Source organism: Gadus morhua, chromosome 23, assembly GCF_902167405.1.
Source record: "Gadus morhua chromosome 23, gadMor3.0, whole genome shotgun sequence".
Classification (NCBI taxonomy): domain Eukaryota; kingdom Metazoa; phylum Chordata; class Actinopteri; order Gadiformes; family Gadidae; genus Gadus; species Gadus morhua.
Window position 1 is genome coordinate 19366441 of NC_044070.1, and position 15000 is coordinate 19381440.

General features: G+C 48.6%; 1 protein-coding gene across 1 annotated transcript in view; it reads right to left on the bottom strand.

Moving 5' to 3' along the window:
• plxdc2b (plexin domain containing 2b) overlaps positions 1–15000 on the bottom strand; it is a 37819-nt gene that overhangs the window by 20133 nt on the left and 2686 nt on the right. Inside the window, exons 2-4 of the mRNA XM_030349579.1 lie at positions 6944–7176; positions 2454–2600; positions 1433–1502 (exon numbers count right to left, since the gene is read on the bottom strand). Coding sequence (XP_030205439.1) covers positions 1433–1502; positions 2454–2600; positions 6944–7176 — 450 coding nt within the window. The remainder of the gene's footprint in view (positions 1–1432; positions 1503–2453; positions 2601–6943; positions 7177–15000) is intronic.

The window sequence follows — 15000 nt, forward strand, 5'->3', positions numbered from 1 at the left end:
CATACTGTTTCGGATGATTGGGGGGCCAGATTGAATGAGCCTGGTTGGGCCAGGACACCGGGGAAGCCCTTACTCTTTGCAATCAGTGCCCTGGGATCTTTTAGGACCTCAGCGAGTCAGGACCTTACCACCATGGACACGCCCATGGCGGTAAGGTCCTTCATCTCCTCCCGCCTCGACTACTGCAACTCACTCCTCGCCACCATCACCACCACTGCCATCAACAGACTCCAGAACGCAGCAGCCCGTCTCCTCACTCACACTAAGTCGTGGCACCACATCACCCCAGTCCTCAAAAAACTCCACTGGCTCCCCATCCCACACCGGATCCACTACAAACTCCTGGTCCTCACCTACAAAGCCCTGCACCATTTGGCCCCCCCATATCTCTCTGACCTTCTCTCCCTCTATCAACCCCGCCCGGGCCCTCAGATCCTCCTCAGCCGGTCTCCTCTCCACCCACACATCAGAACTCCGCAGCCTTGGCGATAGAGCCAGGGCAGCTCCCAGGCTCTGGAACACCCTCCCCCAATATCCCAGTCCCTCCCCATCTTCCAGTCCCACCTCAAGACCCATCTCTTCTCCTCCGCCTACCCCTAGATCACCCCACCAACCCAAGTCCCATCAACTTTACAAGTCCTTTTGTCTGTTTATTGTTGTGCTCTTATGTAAAGCGCTTTGAGTACGAGAAAAATCAGACCCCAGATCAGCGCTCTGGACGTTGCCTGGGCCGGGAAGCGCAGAGCAGACAGAGAGACCAGATCTTGGGTCCAAGGTCGTGTTTATGACTTCAAGTGTGAAGAGAGTGATGACAGCAGAGGTGTACATGGGAGACGAGGGTGTGTGTGTGTGTGTGTGTGTGTGTGTGTGGGTGTGTGGGTGTGTGGGTGTGTGGGTGTGTGGGTGTGTGTGGTTGAAATTGAGTTAAACTGATTCATATTGGTCTATACTGGTACATACAGATCTATACTGGGTCAGACTGGTCTATACTGGGTCACTCTGGTCTATACTGGTTTATACTGCTCCATACTGTTTCAGACTGGTCTATACTGGTCAGACTGGTCCATAGTGGTCTATACTGGTGTTTACTGGTCCATACTGATTTATACTGATCTGAACTGACTGCTGTCTGTACCTCACTCAGGCACAAACACACACAGGGTGGACCTCAACCCCAGACAGACAGACACACAGACAGACAGACAGACAGACAGACAGACAGACAGACAGACAGACAGACAGACAGACAGACAGACAGACAGACAGACAGACAGACAGAGGGAGCGAGAGAGAGAGAGAGAGAGAGAGAGAGAGAGAGAGAGAGAGAGAGAGAGAGAGAGAGAGAGAGAGAGAGAGAGAGAGAGACAGACAGACAGACAGACAGACATAGGTAGAGAGAGAGGGAGAGGTGTCATGAAGACTGTTCACTTACCACCAGTTGCCACGGTAACTTCTCGCAGGTTATGTCCATAGAAGGGGAAATCAAAGGACAGGTTCACCCTCTGAGACGGACAGACAGACAGACAAACAGACAGGCAGACGGACAGACAGACAGACAGACAGACAGACAGACAGACACATGTGTTAAATTAAGATAAGTACAGTGGAACAGCGGCACATTCTGTCCCCCTCAGTGTTCTTCACACCCTGACACGTCACTCAGACTCCTGGGTCTTTTGGAAAACTGGAACCAAATCAACACCTCCGCGTTGACCCCCTCGCGGTGCGAGGAGCAGTTTAGTCATCGGTGTGACGGCGGAGGGACCTTCCTCGGTTACACTCGTCCACATCATCTCCCTGGCTCCTCTTCCTCTTCCTCTTCCTCCTCCCCCTCCTGATGCAGTCATGTACCACCCCCCACCCCTCTCACGCACTTATTGTACGTTGTAAGTCCTTGCACTTAAAAATAGTACTTAGCATCTTACACTAGTTATCTTGTTGTATGCTGAAGGTGGAGGAGCTCTCCTCTAGGTCCTCATCCATCACTCACATGGACACTCTGTCGCCCCATCCCTGCCGTCTGACTTCATCAGTATGCGCTACACACCTGACTATCTGCGCCAAGACCAGACTAGCTGCTCCCAGACCTGACTGGCCGCTCCCAGACCAGACTAGCCGCTCCCAGAGCAGACTAGCTGCTCCCAGACCAGACTAGCTGCTCCCAGACCAGACTAGCTGCTCCCAGACCAGACTAGCGGCTCCCAGACCAGACTAGCTGCTCCAAGACCAGACTAGCCACTCCCAGACCAGACTAGCCACTCCCAGACCAGACTAGCTTCTTGCCGCTCCCATACCAGACTAGCCGCTCCCAGACCAGACTAGCTGCTCGCAGACCTGACTAGCTGATCCCAGTGTACATGTACACCCGTGCCCCCCAGTATGTGTGTGTGTGTGTGTGTGTGTGTGTGTGTGTGTGTGTGTGTGTGTGTGTGTGTGTGTGTGTGTGGTCTTACCGCGGCTTGTCTGTGCGTGTTGGAGAGGATTCCGTGGACCTTCACCTTGTCCTTGTCCATCTGATCGATGTCTACCCAGAAGCCTTTGCTCAGGGGGTCTGCGGGGCCGTAGGTCTTCGAGGTGTAGTAGTTATGATCCGTGTCTTCCTATTGGACGACACAAAACCAAACAAGAGATTGTAATGTTAGAGAGGCAATGTGAGGCCTTTATTGTAGACTTTGATTGTCTAAGGACCCAAAGGACAGTTTATGTGTGTTCAGAGTGTTCCGAGTGGGCATAGTGTTCAGAGTTAGTAGATATTTCAGCGTTCAGAGTGTTTAGTAAGTGTTCAGAGCTAGAAATGTTGCGTCTTCATAGTGTTCATAGTGTTCAGAGTGTTCATAGTGTTCATAGTGTTCAGAGTGTTCAGAGTGTTCATAGTCTTCATAGTGTTCATAGTGTTCATAGTGTTCAGAGTGTTCATAGTCTTCATAGTGTTCATAGTGTTCAGAGTGTTCAGAGTGTTCATAGTGTTCATAGTGTTCATAGTGTTCAAAGTGTTCATAGTGTTCAGAGTGTTCATAGTGTTCATAGTGTCCATAGTGTTCAGAGTGTTCAGAGTGTTCATAGTGTTCATAGTGTTCAGAGTGTTCAGAGTGTTCATAGTGTTCATAGTGTTCAGAGTGTTCAGAGTGTTCAGAGTGTTCAGAGTGTTCATAGTGTTCAGAGTGTTCAGAGTGTTCAGAGTGTTCAGAGTGTTCAGAGTGTTCAGAGTGTTCATAGTCTTCATAGTGTTCATAGTGTTCATAGTGTTCAGAGTGTTCATAGTGTTCATAGTGTTCATAGTGTTCAAAGTGTTCATAGTGTTCAGAGTGTTCATAGTGTTCATAGTGTCCATAGTGTTCAGAGTGTTCAGAGTGTTCATAGTGTTCAGAGTGTTCATAGTGTTCATAGTGTTCAGAGTGTTCATAGTGTTCATAGTGTTCATAGTGTTCAGAGTGTTCATAGTGTTCATAGTGTTCAGAGTGTTCATAGTGTTCATAGTGTTCAGAGTGTTCATAGTGTTCATAGTGTTCATAGTGTTCAGAGTGTTCAGAGTGTTCATAGTGTTCATAGTGTTCATAGTGTTCAAAGTGTTCATAGTGTTCATAGTGTTCAGAGTGTTCATAGTGTTCATAGTGTCCATAGTGTTCAGAGTGTTCAGAGTGTTCATAGTGTTCATTGTGTTCAGAGTGTTCATAGTGTTCATAGTGTTCAGAGTGTTCAGAGTGTTCATAGTGTTCAGAGTGTTCATAGTGTTCAGAGTGTTCATAGTATTCAGAGTGTTCAGAGTGTTCATAGTGTTCATAGTGTTCAGAGTGTTCAGAGTGTTCATAGTGTTCAGAGTGTTCATAGTGTTCAGAGTGTTCAGAGTGTTCATAGTGTTCAGAGTGTTCAGAGTGTTCATAGTGTTCATAGTGTTCAGAGTGTTCAGAGTGTTCATAGTGTTCATAGTGTTCATAGTGTTCAGAGTGTTCATAGTGTTCATAGTGTTCAGAGTGTTCATAGTGTTCAGAGTGTTCATAGTGTTCAGAGTGTTCATAGTGTTCATAGTGTTCATAGTGTTCAGAGTGTTCATAGTGTTCATAGTGTTCATAGTGTTCAGAGTGAGCAGAGTGAGCAGAGTGAGCAGAGTGAGCAGATTGAGCAGAGTGAACGGAGTGAGCATTGTCAGGGGTTCTGCGACCCACCCTCCACTGGATCACGCCTGGTAGTTTAGGAAACACTGTTCTACACACATATATATCGGTCGTTCTTCGGGGGCGGCCATTACACCTCTAATTCGTTCCTGGAGCCTCATGCCAACGCTGCTGATGTTCATGTTTTGTATCTCGGTGTGTCGCACGGCTGTCACTATGGCAACACCCAGAGCTTTCGTTCTGAACGTCGATTTATAAAACAAGCTGAGTGCTTGTGTGTCATTCAGTCGGGCAACAAATTGGCAGCTGCCAATTTGCACATGATTAGATGCTTGATGTGTGTGTGTGTGTGTGTGTGTGTGTGTGTGTGTGTGTGTGTGTGTGTGTCTGTGTGTGTGTGTGTGTGTGTGTGTGTGTGTGTGTGTGTGTGTGTGTGTGTGTGTGTGTGTGTGTGTGTGTGTGTGTGTGTGTGTGTGTGTGTGCGTGGATGGGAGCGTGCACGTGGTTTCTAATCAGCACTGTAATTGGCTGTTGCGACTGGAATCACACTATGACATTTGATTACCTCTGCTTCGACTCTCAGTCTGACCCAGATACAAGGTCTGGATGTTGTGTTTCTTTACTGAATAACACGCACAATAAAACACTACATGCTCATGTGTTCAGAAACAGCTCATCTGCTGTTCCTGAAGGAATCAAAACCATCTCCTCCTTGTTCCAGTCTATGACTTTAAAAATAGCCCTTTCCAGTGGTTATATAAGTGAGCAGGAAACAGGAAATCACTTTGTTCGGTGCCAGGCCCCACGCTCTGTCAATCAGTAGAGAATCCCCTGTTAAAGGTAAACAGCAGCTTAGCTGTTAGCGCCGCCGGCTAACAGCAGGTAGCAGGTTGTTTTAATCACCCAGACACACGGCGAGGGAAACCACAGGGGACATCCTGGAGCAGAACCAGAACCAGACGCCGTGAAGACGCCACGTCTACCCAGAGTGGAGAACCACGAGCCCCCCCAAGATCCCCCAACATGCTGATACCAAACCTGCCCTACTACCTCTATCCCCAACACGGCAGCTGCACTATGCCAATACTGTCCTAGAGCAAGATGACCCCTAACCTGCCCGTACTGTCCAACCCCTACCTGCTCCTTAATGACCTGTCTCTGTACTGTCTAACCCCTACCTGCTCCTTAGTGACCTGTCTCTGTACTGTCTAACCCCTACCTGCTCCTTAAGGACCCGTCTCTGTACTGTCTAACCCCTACCTGCTCCTTAATGACCTGTCTCTGTACTGTCTAACCCCTACCTGCTCCTTAATGACCTGTCTCTGTACTGTCTAACCCCTACCTGCTCCTTAATGACCTGTCCTGTACTGTCTAACCCCTACCTGCTCCTTAATGACCTGTCTCTGTACTGTCTAACCCCTACCTGTTGCTGTACTGTCTAACCCCTCCCTCCTCCTAATGGCCTGGTTTGGTGCAGTGACTTACTGGATAACGGGACTATTTATATTTATTTTGATGAAGTAAATTATTTAAAATGTTTGCTTGTATGTGTGTCACATACTGCAGCCATTGCACTCCTAATCACCACTGGAAGCAGGGATCCCCCACTCTGCGTTCCTTCAAAATCTCTCCATGCTAATTAAGGGAGTTCCCTTGCCCTCTGGGGGGCTAGGGCTAGGGGGGGTGTCATAAATATACGGCCTGTTAAGCACTTTGAGACTGGAACTGTGATTAAGGGCTATTCACATAACAATTTATAATATACTTCTGGACACTAAATAGTGTCTGTGTTTGATATATACTAACAAATATAGAATATAGTAGATAGAATTCGGCGATAGTTAACTGAAATGTACAAGCGCTCTCCATATCAACCCTTTCTATTTTTAAGATAACTTCTGTTTCCCATAGGTTCTGATTTACAAGGACGCCATACGTCATCTCTGCACTCGTTTACCTTGCATTTCAATGTCTTTCATCGCTACCTCAAAGGGCTCTTTTCATGCCACCAGGTGTGGGTGTGATTAGCTGGTACAAGCCCTTTGAAACTCTTTCCTTTCCTGTGCCAAAGTGACATCACAAGTGGGCGTGTCCACCCAGATATATGAAAGAAAGATGAGCAACGTTTGCAAGGGTAGGCTGGTAGACTGATCTATCCAGCGTACATCTAGGTGGACACACCCCCTTGTGATGTCACTATGGCACAGGGAAGGAATGATTTTCAAACGGCTTGTACTAGCTAACCACACCCTCACTACTTGGCATGACATGATCCCTTTAAATGTTGTTAGAATGTGCTTAAGACCAGATTACTTCACTGATCCCAGACAGTAAATTCAGCAGACTCAGGAAAACGGCGATGGTTCTGGGAGATATCCCCCGAGGAACCCGGTATGTTCCGCACGTTTCACCTGCTGCGTTCCATCCTGAGTCTGAGATATAAATACTCCATCAGCGAGAGCTCAGGTCCCAACGCTGCCGGAGCCAATCTGACAGGAGGAGATCTTCTGCTGGAGGATTTATAACTGAAGATAACAGGAAGGTTCTCTCTCCCAGTCACCCAGAGGGACACTGACACCTGAAAGAGGACCTGAAAGAGGACCTGAGAGAGGACCTGAAAGAGGACCTGAGAGAGGACCTGAGAGAGGACCTAAATGAGGACCTGAGAGGGGACTTAGAAGAGGGCCTAATTGAGGACAGGACTGGACTCGAATGGCTCGGCTAAGCATAACCTAGCTTAGCCTAGCTTGACATTGCTTAGCTAAGCCTAGCTTAGAATCGCCTAGCATCCAAACCTCTACCCAGGTCCTCCCTCTCCCCAGCAGCAGTACCTCGATCTGGGAGCTGTTGTCCGGCTGCTCGGACGACAGCGGCCCCGGGAAGTCGTCCTCCTCTGGCCCCTGGCCCCGTTCCGGGTTCTCGTCCTGGTCTGGTTCGGTCCGGCCGGTCCGGTTGCCGTCCAGGGTCCTGGGCTGTTGCTCCAGTGAGCGCCTCCACCGCGACGCACCGACCCTCACCTCCACCTCCTCCTCCGGTAGCCCCTGGACAAGGCCGTAGGAGACCCCTGAGGACCAGAAGAGGGGTTAGATAATCGGCAGGCTCAGACCAGCTGAGGCCAACATTCATATCATAATGGGGTTATTTATGGTCCAATTATAGATGTTAATGTTGTATAATTTAAAGCACATCAGTGTCATGATAAGGCCAACCCGTAGATTGATTGAGTGAAGCACACATTCGATAACGGATCCCGTGAGAGATGGATCCGGTGATTCAGGCGCAGGTAGCACTGAGGACGTCTTAGCGCTACGATGCCTCCTTGATTAATTCTCCGTCTCTCTAATTAGCATTGGGTCAGCTCTCTCCAACTCCAGCGCTCCCTCTCTGCCTACACACTCCGTCTCCCTCAGACCACCGCAGACAGATGGAGAGAGGGAATGAGTTGGAGAGAGCGAAAGTGGGAGCGCGTGAGTGGGAGAGAGCGAAAGTTTGAGCAAGTGAGCGAGCGAGAGCGTAAGGGTGATTTAGTGAGTGTGAGAGAGAGCGAAAGTGTGAGCGAGTGAGTGAGTAAGTGAGAGAGAGACGGCGACAGTTTGAGTGAGCGAGTGAGTGAGTGAGTGAGTGAGTGAGTGAGTGAGTGAGTGAGTGAGTGAGTGAGTGAGTGAGTGAGTGAGCGAGAGAGATTGATTGAGGGAGTGAAAGAGTGTGAGGGCTGTAAGTTCATTGATCGTTCTGTCCCTCCAGACCTGTGAGTCTGACCTGTGAACGGACCGCTCTTGACCGCCTTGAACCGGTATACCGGGACAGGGAGAGGCCTCTATCAGGTCCTCAGCCCCCTCGTTAAAGGACGGGAGGTGAAGGAGCTCAGAGGGGAGGGCCCGGTATTGTGGGAACTGAACGCCACGGCGATGACCTGCTCTTTCATGTTCCAGCGTGACATCACATGACTCCTGATCCATCAGGCTTCATTAATCTGATTCATTTAGTTCAAAGTAGAGATCAACCAGTGGAGGAAGGAGGGGGAGAGGAGAGAGAGAGAGAGAGAGAGAGAGAGAGAGAGAGAGAGAGAGAGAGAGAGAGAGAGAGAGAGAGAGAGAGAGAGAGAGAGAGAGAGAGAGAGAGAGAGACAGAGACAGAGACAGAGAGAGACACCAATTCAACTAAAAGAACAAATGTATAAACATTCTTCTCTCTCTCTCTCTCTCTCTCTCTCTCTCTCTCTCTCTCTCTCTCTCTCTCTCTCTCTCTCTCTCTCTCAATATATATATATATATATATATATATATATATATATATATATGCAAACCCACCCCACTTCACTGTACAGCGTCAGACAGAGCCAAAGTCCCCCTCTGGACTCAGATAGCCAGAGAATCTATTACTGTATAACGAGCCAATCAACTATTCAGCCCCACCCAAGTGTGAATTTGGGTGTGAACAGGAGAGTATGTTGTAGTACAGAGAAATACACTATACACAGTTTATTTAGATAATAAACAAACAAACAAGGACAGTCGATAGTACCGAATATACAGTTGACAGAGTCTATTTAGATAATTACCAATATCCAATAATCCAAACACAGTACAGACGGTGAAGTTGTACAGTGTGTACACAGTACATGAGGTAAGCACAATTAGCAACATTCTGAGGTCAGCTGTCAACATGCTGGCGGCAGAGACACCTCAGACAGACAGACACCTCGGTACAGACAGGCGGTCATTACCACGGCGATCACTGTCATTAGCGGAGACGCGTGCGGTTTAATTGCCCGTCTGAACACACACCTCAACCCCGAGGGCACACGCAGCTGTAGTGAGGCCGTGAACTTTGACCCTCAGGCGGACGTGTTATCGCTCTGGGAGGGAAAGGCCCGTCCCAAACACATGATTAGGGAACTGACTTCACTTTCCCAACCTCCCCCACCTCCCCAGGCCTGTCATACCGGCCAGAGCCGGTATGACCTTCCCTTTCTATCACTCCTGCCCTCTCTCTCTCTCCCGCCCCCTCTTCCTCTCTCTCTCTCTCTCTCTCTCTCTCTCTCTCTCTCTCTCTCTCTCTCTCTCTCTCTCTCAAACCACTCTCTCTCAGGAACCTTCCCCAGGTCAAGGTGTGGTTGCACCACCAGGTAAAGCTGTGGTTATACCGTCTGGTAAAGGTGTGGTTAAACGGTCAGGTAAAGGTGTGGTTTACCGTCAGGTAAAGGTGCGGTTAAACGGTCAGGTAAAGGTGTGGTTTACCGTCAGGTAAAGGTGCGGTTAAACGGTCAGGTAAAGGTGTGGTTTACCGTCAGGTAAAGGTGCGGTTAAACGGTCAGGTAAAGGTGTGGTTTACCGTCAGGTAAAGGTGCGGTTATATCGTCAGGTAAAGGTGTGGTTTACCACCAGGTAAAGGTGTCGTTACTCCACCAGGTAAAGGTGTGGTTTAGCACCAGGTAAAGGTGTTGTTACACCACCAGGTAAAGCTGTGGTTTAGCACCAGGTAAAGGTGTTGCAAACACATCGCCGTCTGTGTTGTGGTTTCACTTAATTCCAAGTAATATAGTAGTAATATAGTACTAAATATATCTCAACATCCAGAATGATATATCTCAAGATCCAGAGTGATATATATCTCTGGATGTTGAGATGTATTTAGCATATATATATATATATACATAGATACGTATATATATATATATATATATATATATATATATATATATATATATATATATATATATATATATATATATATATATATATATATACGGTAGTCTCTGTCTCACTCTCTCCATCTCTCTTTGTCTCTCTCTGTCTCTCTCTGTGTCTCTCTCTCTCTCTCTCTCTCTCTCCCTCTCACTCTCTCTCTCTCTCTCTCCCTCTCCCTCTCTCTCTCCCTCTCTCTATATATACGTATATGTCCTACATAGATGTTCTGATCTGTTCCATGTGTCCTGTCGTGGGAAGCGAACAGTAAAAGTGCTGTGAGTCCATTCCGTTTCTGAAAGCCCTCCGGGGTTTGTAAAGAACCACAGAGATCTATAATATCGACTCCGCTCCAGGGGGCGGGTGGTCCGGTGGTCTGGCTGCCAGTCATCTCTTTATAGATTGGAAACTTCAACTGCTGTGATTGGCTATTGTCTATGTGGAGGGCAGTGAGAGAGAGAGAGAGAGAGAGAGAGAGAGAGAGAGAGAGAGAGAGAGATCAGGATGAACAGAGCTCTCATATCAACCGCTCCGCTATCTTCCTCGCTCTCTCTCTCCTCCTCTCTATCTCTCGCTCTTCCTCTCTCTTTCTTTCTCTTCCTGTCTCTCTCTCTCTCTCGATCTCTCTCTCTATCTCGGTGACAAGACTAAAATCACGAATACAAGACCCCCTTCTGCCCGACAAACAAACACACACACACACACACACACACACACACACACACACACACACACACACACACACACACACACACACACACACACACACACACACACACACACACACACACACACACACAGTGTTTCAGGGGCTGATTTGTGACATCAGAGGAGCAGGCTTACAGGCCTGGAGATAAAACATCTCCGTTCTCCTCATGTGTCAGCGTTCGGTGATGAACCGCCATGTACCACTGAGTGCTCCCCGCTCCCCCCGGAGACGCCGGCGTTAACGCCGTCGCTCCCAGATCGGACACGAGCTGTTCATCGTACTGATGGACACCTCACTTAGCTCCACATCTGACCTTCGTATCAAACAGGAGACAGCTTCTCGAACCCTCACTCCTCTCGTTCCGGACTTAAAGGTGCAGTATGGGACGTTGACATAGAGCGTTTCGAGTGGGCCGAAATCACAACATCGGGGAGATTTGACTCCGCCCACACCTACTCCTACTCAAGGCTCACCCGGGTTGCCAGGTTGAACATACTGAATCAACATTACCTTCACATTTACATTTAGGGCATGTAAGTCGCGATTATCAAAAGAGACTTACAATAAGTTCATTTGCCAGAAGATAGAAAAGCAACATATAGCTGTCTGGCCAGTAAGGATGTTCATAGAACCAAGTGCCAAGCACTAACAATCGCTAGGTTAACCTGTTCCTCGTATTCAACAAAGATATCTAGGATAAGATGCTACACAATGCTAAATACTATTTTTAAGTGCCAGGACATACAACATACAATAAGTGCGTACATTAAGAGCAAGACAAGATGAACGCAATTATTATATTCTGACGATGAATCCTACACTGTAAGATGATAAGCTAATGTACCTGTATACGTTTGTTATTAAGCTATTGTTTGCAAATGATAAACCAGCTCATCTGTCTTGAAATCCCCCCCTCTTTGAAAGAGAACAGGGCTTCTGAGGTCAGGGAGAATCTAGCGCATCTCAGCTGCTCCAGTTTGGTTGCTTGCTTACATGACTGCAGCAGGCTGTGTCTGTGGGACAATTTGTTCCATATCTGGCAACCCAGGGTCCTAGGTCAGACAGGGAGTCATAACACACAGGCCAAAACATAACAAACGTTCCTCACATAGTTATTTTGTTACATACGTCTCCTTTCATTATATATACATGTCACACACATACGGTCTGACATCACAACTACAGTCTTCAGGGTTAGTTATGGTGGGTCAGGGTGAGTTTTAGGGATCAGGGTGGGTCAGGGCTAGTTAGGGTTAGTTAGGGTGGCTTAAGGGTTAATTAGGGTGGCTTTAGGGTTAGTTAGGGTGGTGTCAGGGTTATTAAGAGTGGGTCAGGGGTAGTTAGGAGGGTCAGGGGTGGTTAGGGTTGGTCAGGGATATTTAGGGGGGGGTCAGGGGAAGTTAGGGTGGGTCAGGGGTAGTTAGGGTGGGTCAGGGTTAGTAAGGCAGGGTCAGGGGTGGTTAGGGTGGGTCAGGGGTAGTTAGGGTGGGTCAGGGGTAGTAAGGGTGGGTCAAGGTTAGTTAGGGTGGGTCAGGGGTAGTTATGGTGGGTCAAGGTTAGTTAGGGTGGGTCAGGGGTAGTTAGGGTGGGTCAGGGGTAGTTAGGGGGGTCAGGGGTAGTTAGGGTGGGTCAGGGGTAGTTAGGGTGGGTCAGGGGTAGTTAGGGGGGTCAGGGGTAGTTAGGGTGGGTCAAGGTTAGTTAGGGTGGGTCAGGGGTAGTTAGGGTGGGTCAGGGGTAGTTAGGGGGGTCAGGGGTAGTTAGGGTGGGTCAAGGTTAGTTAGGGTGGGTCAGGGGTAGTTAGGGTGGGTCAGGGTTAGTTAGGGTGGGTCAGGGTTAGTTAGGGTGGGTCAGGGTAGGTCGTTGAGTTGAGTGCAGGCTGAAACTAGTTCCCAGCAGCAGCATAAGGAGATAGTCACCCTCGCACCAGACTCTGGTATGAGCCGCTGATAGGAGGTGACATCACTGTCAAAACACAGTGACAAGCTGAGCAACAGACAAGTCTGGACTGGAGGGGAGAGAGGGAGGGGCGGGGGAGAGAGGGGGAGGGATGGGGGAGGAGGGAGGGACGGGGGAGAGAGGGGGAGGGATGGGGGAGGAGGGAGGGACGGGGGGGAGAGAGGGACGAGAGGGAATCAAGGAGAGATCAAGGAGTTAGGTAGCTACTCCATCATTGATCCTCGGCTGATTGTTCTGAGCCTTTAAGTCTCTCTGGATGAAAGAGGCAAAAAAGAGATGAAGAGAAGATAGAGACAACTATGTGACTGCTACCATCAAACTACCAAACTAGTACCACCAAACTACTACCACCAAACTACCAAACTAGTACCACCAAACTACTACCACCAAACTAGTACCACCAAACTACCGAACTACTACCACCAAGTTACTACTTTATTACTAGTTCCTTATGAGAGTACTACAAAGCTACTACGTTATCACTACTACTTCATGACAGTGCTACCGAGCTACTACGTTACTACTACTACTTTATGAGAGTACTACCAAGTTAGTAACATCCACGGGTACAATTACCCCAAATACAGAAAACAAACTAAACTCACAAAACCAAAAACAGTGACTGGCAGACAGGCTGCAGACAGACAGGCAGACAGGCAGACAGACAGACAGACAGGCAGACAGAATGATCCTGGGCATTAAGAGACGTGTTGATGCTTGTCTCAAACCACGCTGTCATGAGAGGAGAGAAATAGAGAAGCGAGGAGAGGAGAGGAGGGAATTCATGAGGGAAGTGGAGAGAAGTGAGGCGGGATGAGGATAGAGGAAAGGAAGTGAGGCGGGATGAGGATAGAGGAAAGGAAGTGAGGCGGGATGAGGATAGAGGAAAGGAAGTGAGGAGAGAAGAGGGGAGAAGTGACAAGGGGGGAGGACAGGAGAGAAGTGAGGAGGGAAAAGGAGAGATAGAGAAGGGGGGAGGAGAGGAGAGAGCCGAGGGAGTGAGGATGCGGTTATGACAAGGGGATATATGTCAAGTCATCAGACGTTGATCAATCAGAGGAAGCAGAAGCGAAGGAAGATGAGGAACTGATACAAAGATCTGGGGAGGATTGAACCACGCCTCCTCACGCAGAGATCCAGATCCAGAACCACACTGGGAACCAGTCTGCCACCGCTGGGGGTGGTGCTCTACTGGTTTTGGGCTCACCAGGCTGGGATACTGGTCTTAAAGGGCCAGTGGTCCAGAGCCACTCTGGTCCTGCAGCTTAGTGGCCAGTCACTCCTCCTTTGTCTTCTGCTCTGCTATTCAGGTCCTCTCCTCCCCCTTCTCCTCCCCCTCCTGCAAAGCTCCTTCAGCCTTTCTCCTCTTGTCTCCCCCCTTCTCCTCCCCCTCCTTCAAAAGCTCCTTGAGCCTTTCTCCTCTCGTCTCCCCCTTCTCCTCCCCTCCTCCCCCCTGATGCCCTTCCCTTCACTCTCTCTCCTCCAACCTCTCCAACCTCCCCTCTCTTGTATTGTTGCGTTGTGTTGTCGTTTTTTGTGTAATGAAGTTGGTGTTGAGTTGTGGTTTTAATTGTTTAATGTTGTGTTGTGGTGTTGTGGTGTTTAACGTTGTGTTTAACGTTGTGTTGTGTTGTTGTGGTGTGTTGTGTAATGGAGTTAGTGTTGTGTTGGGTTTTTTAACGCTGTGTTGTGTTGTTGTGTTGTGATGTGCTGTGTAAAGGAGTTTGTGTTGTGGTGTAGTGTTTGACGTTGTATCATGTTGTTGTGTGTTGTCTGATGGAGTTAGTGTTGTGTTGTGGTGTTTAACGTTGTGTTGTGGTGTGTTGTCTGATGGAGTTACTGTTGTGTTGTGATGTGGAACGGTGCTAGTGTAATGTAGTTTTGTGTAGTGTAGTGTGGTTTAATGTAGTATTGTGTTGTTGTGGTGTGTGATGGTGTGTTTAGTTGTGTTGTTCTGTGTTGTGTAATGTTGTGTTGGGGTGTGTAACAAAGGGTTGCGTTGTTTAATGTTGTGTTGTAGTCTTGTAGAATGTTGTGTTTTGTTGGGTTACTTAAAGTTGTGTTGTGTCGTGCTGTGTAAGGGAATCGCCAGACATTGCGTTGTGCAACGCAATGTCGTGTTGTGTAACATTGTGCGAGTGGGTGGGTCACGTGACGGATCCAGACGTCCGGATGCAAACCCTCAGATCGCTTCCTGTTTCAACTTTATTCGTGCATTTAGCATGACAAGATTACGCTCCCTCCCGGAGTCCCGTCAGACACCTGTTCCTGACGGAGTGTGTGTCCTGAGATGCTGTGGCTCAGAGACCCCCTACTGGGACCGGACAATACACCCCCCCCCCCCTCCATTCATAGCGGGTCTTTCAGCCCACAGAGGGCTCCGCTCACTCAGTCTTCTAGAATGTGCTGTGTCAGAGACATGGGGGGGGCAAGGAGGCCCCCCCCCCCCCCCCACAAACACACACACACACACACACACACACACACACACACACACACACTCATATACACTTTCACTCACGCACACTGATACTCT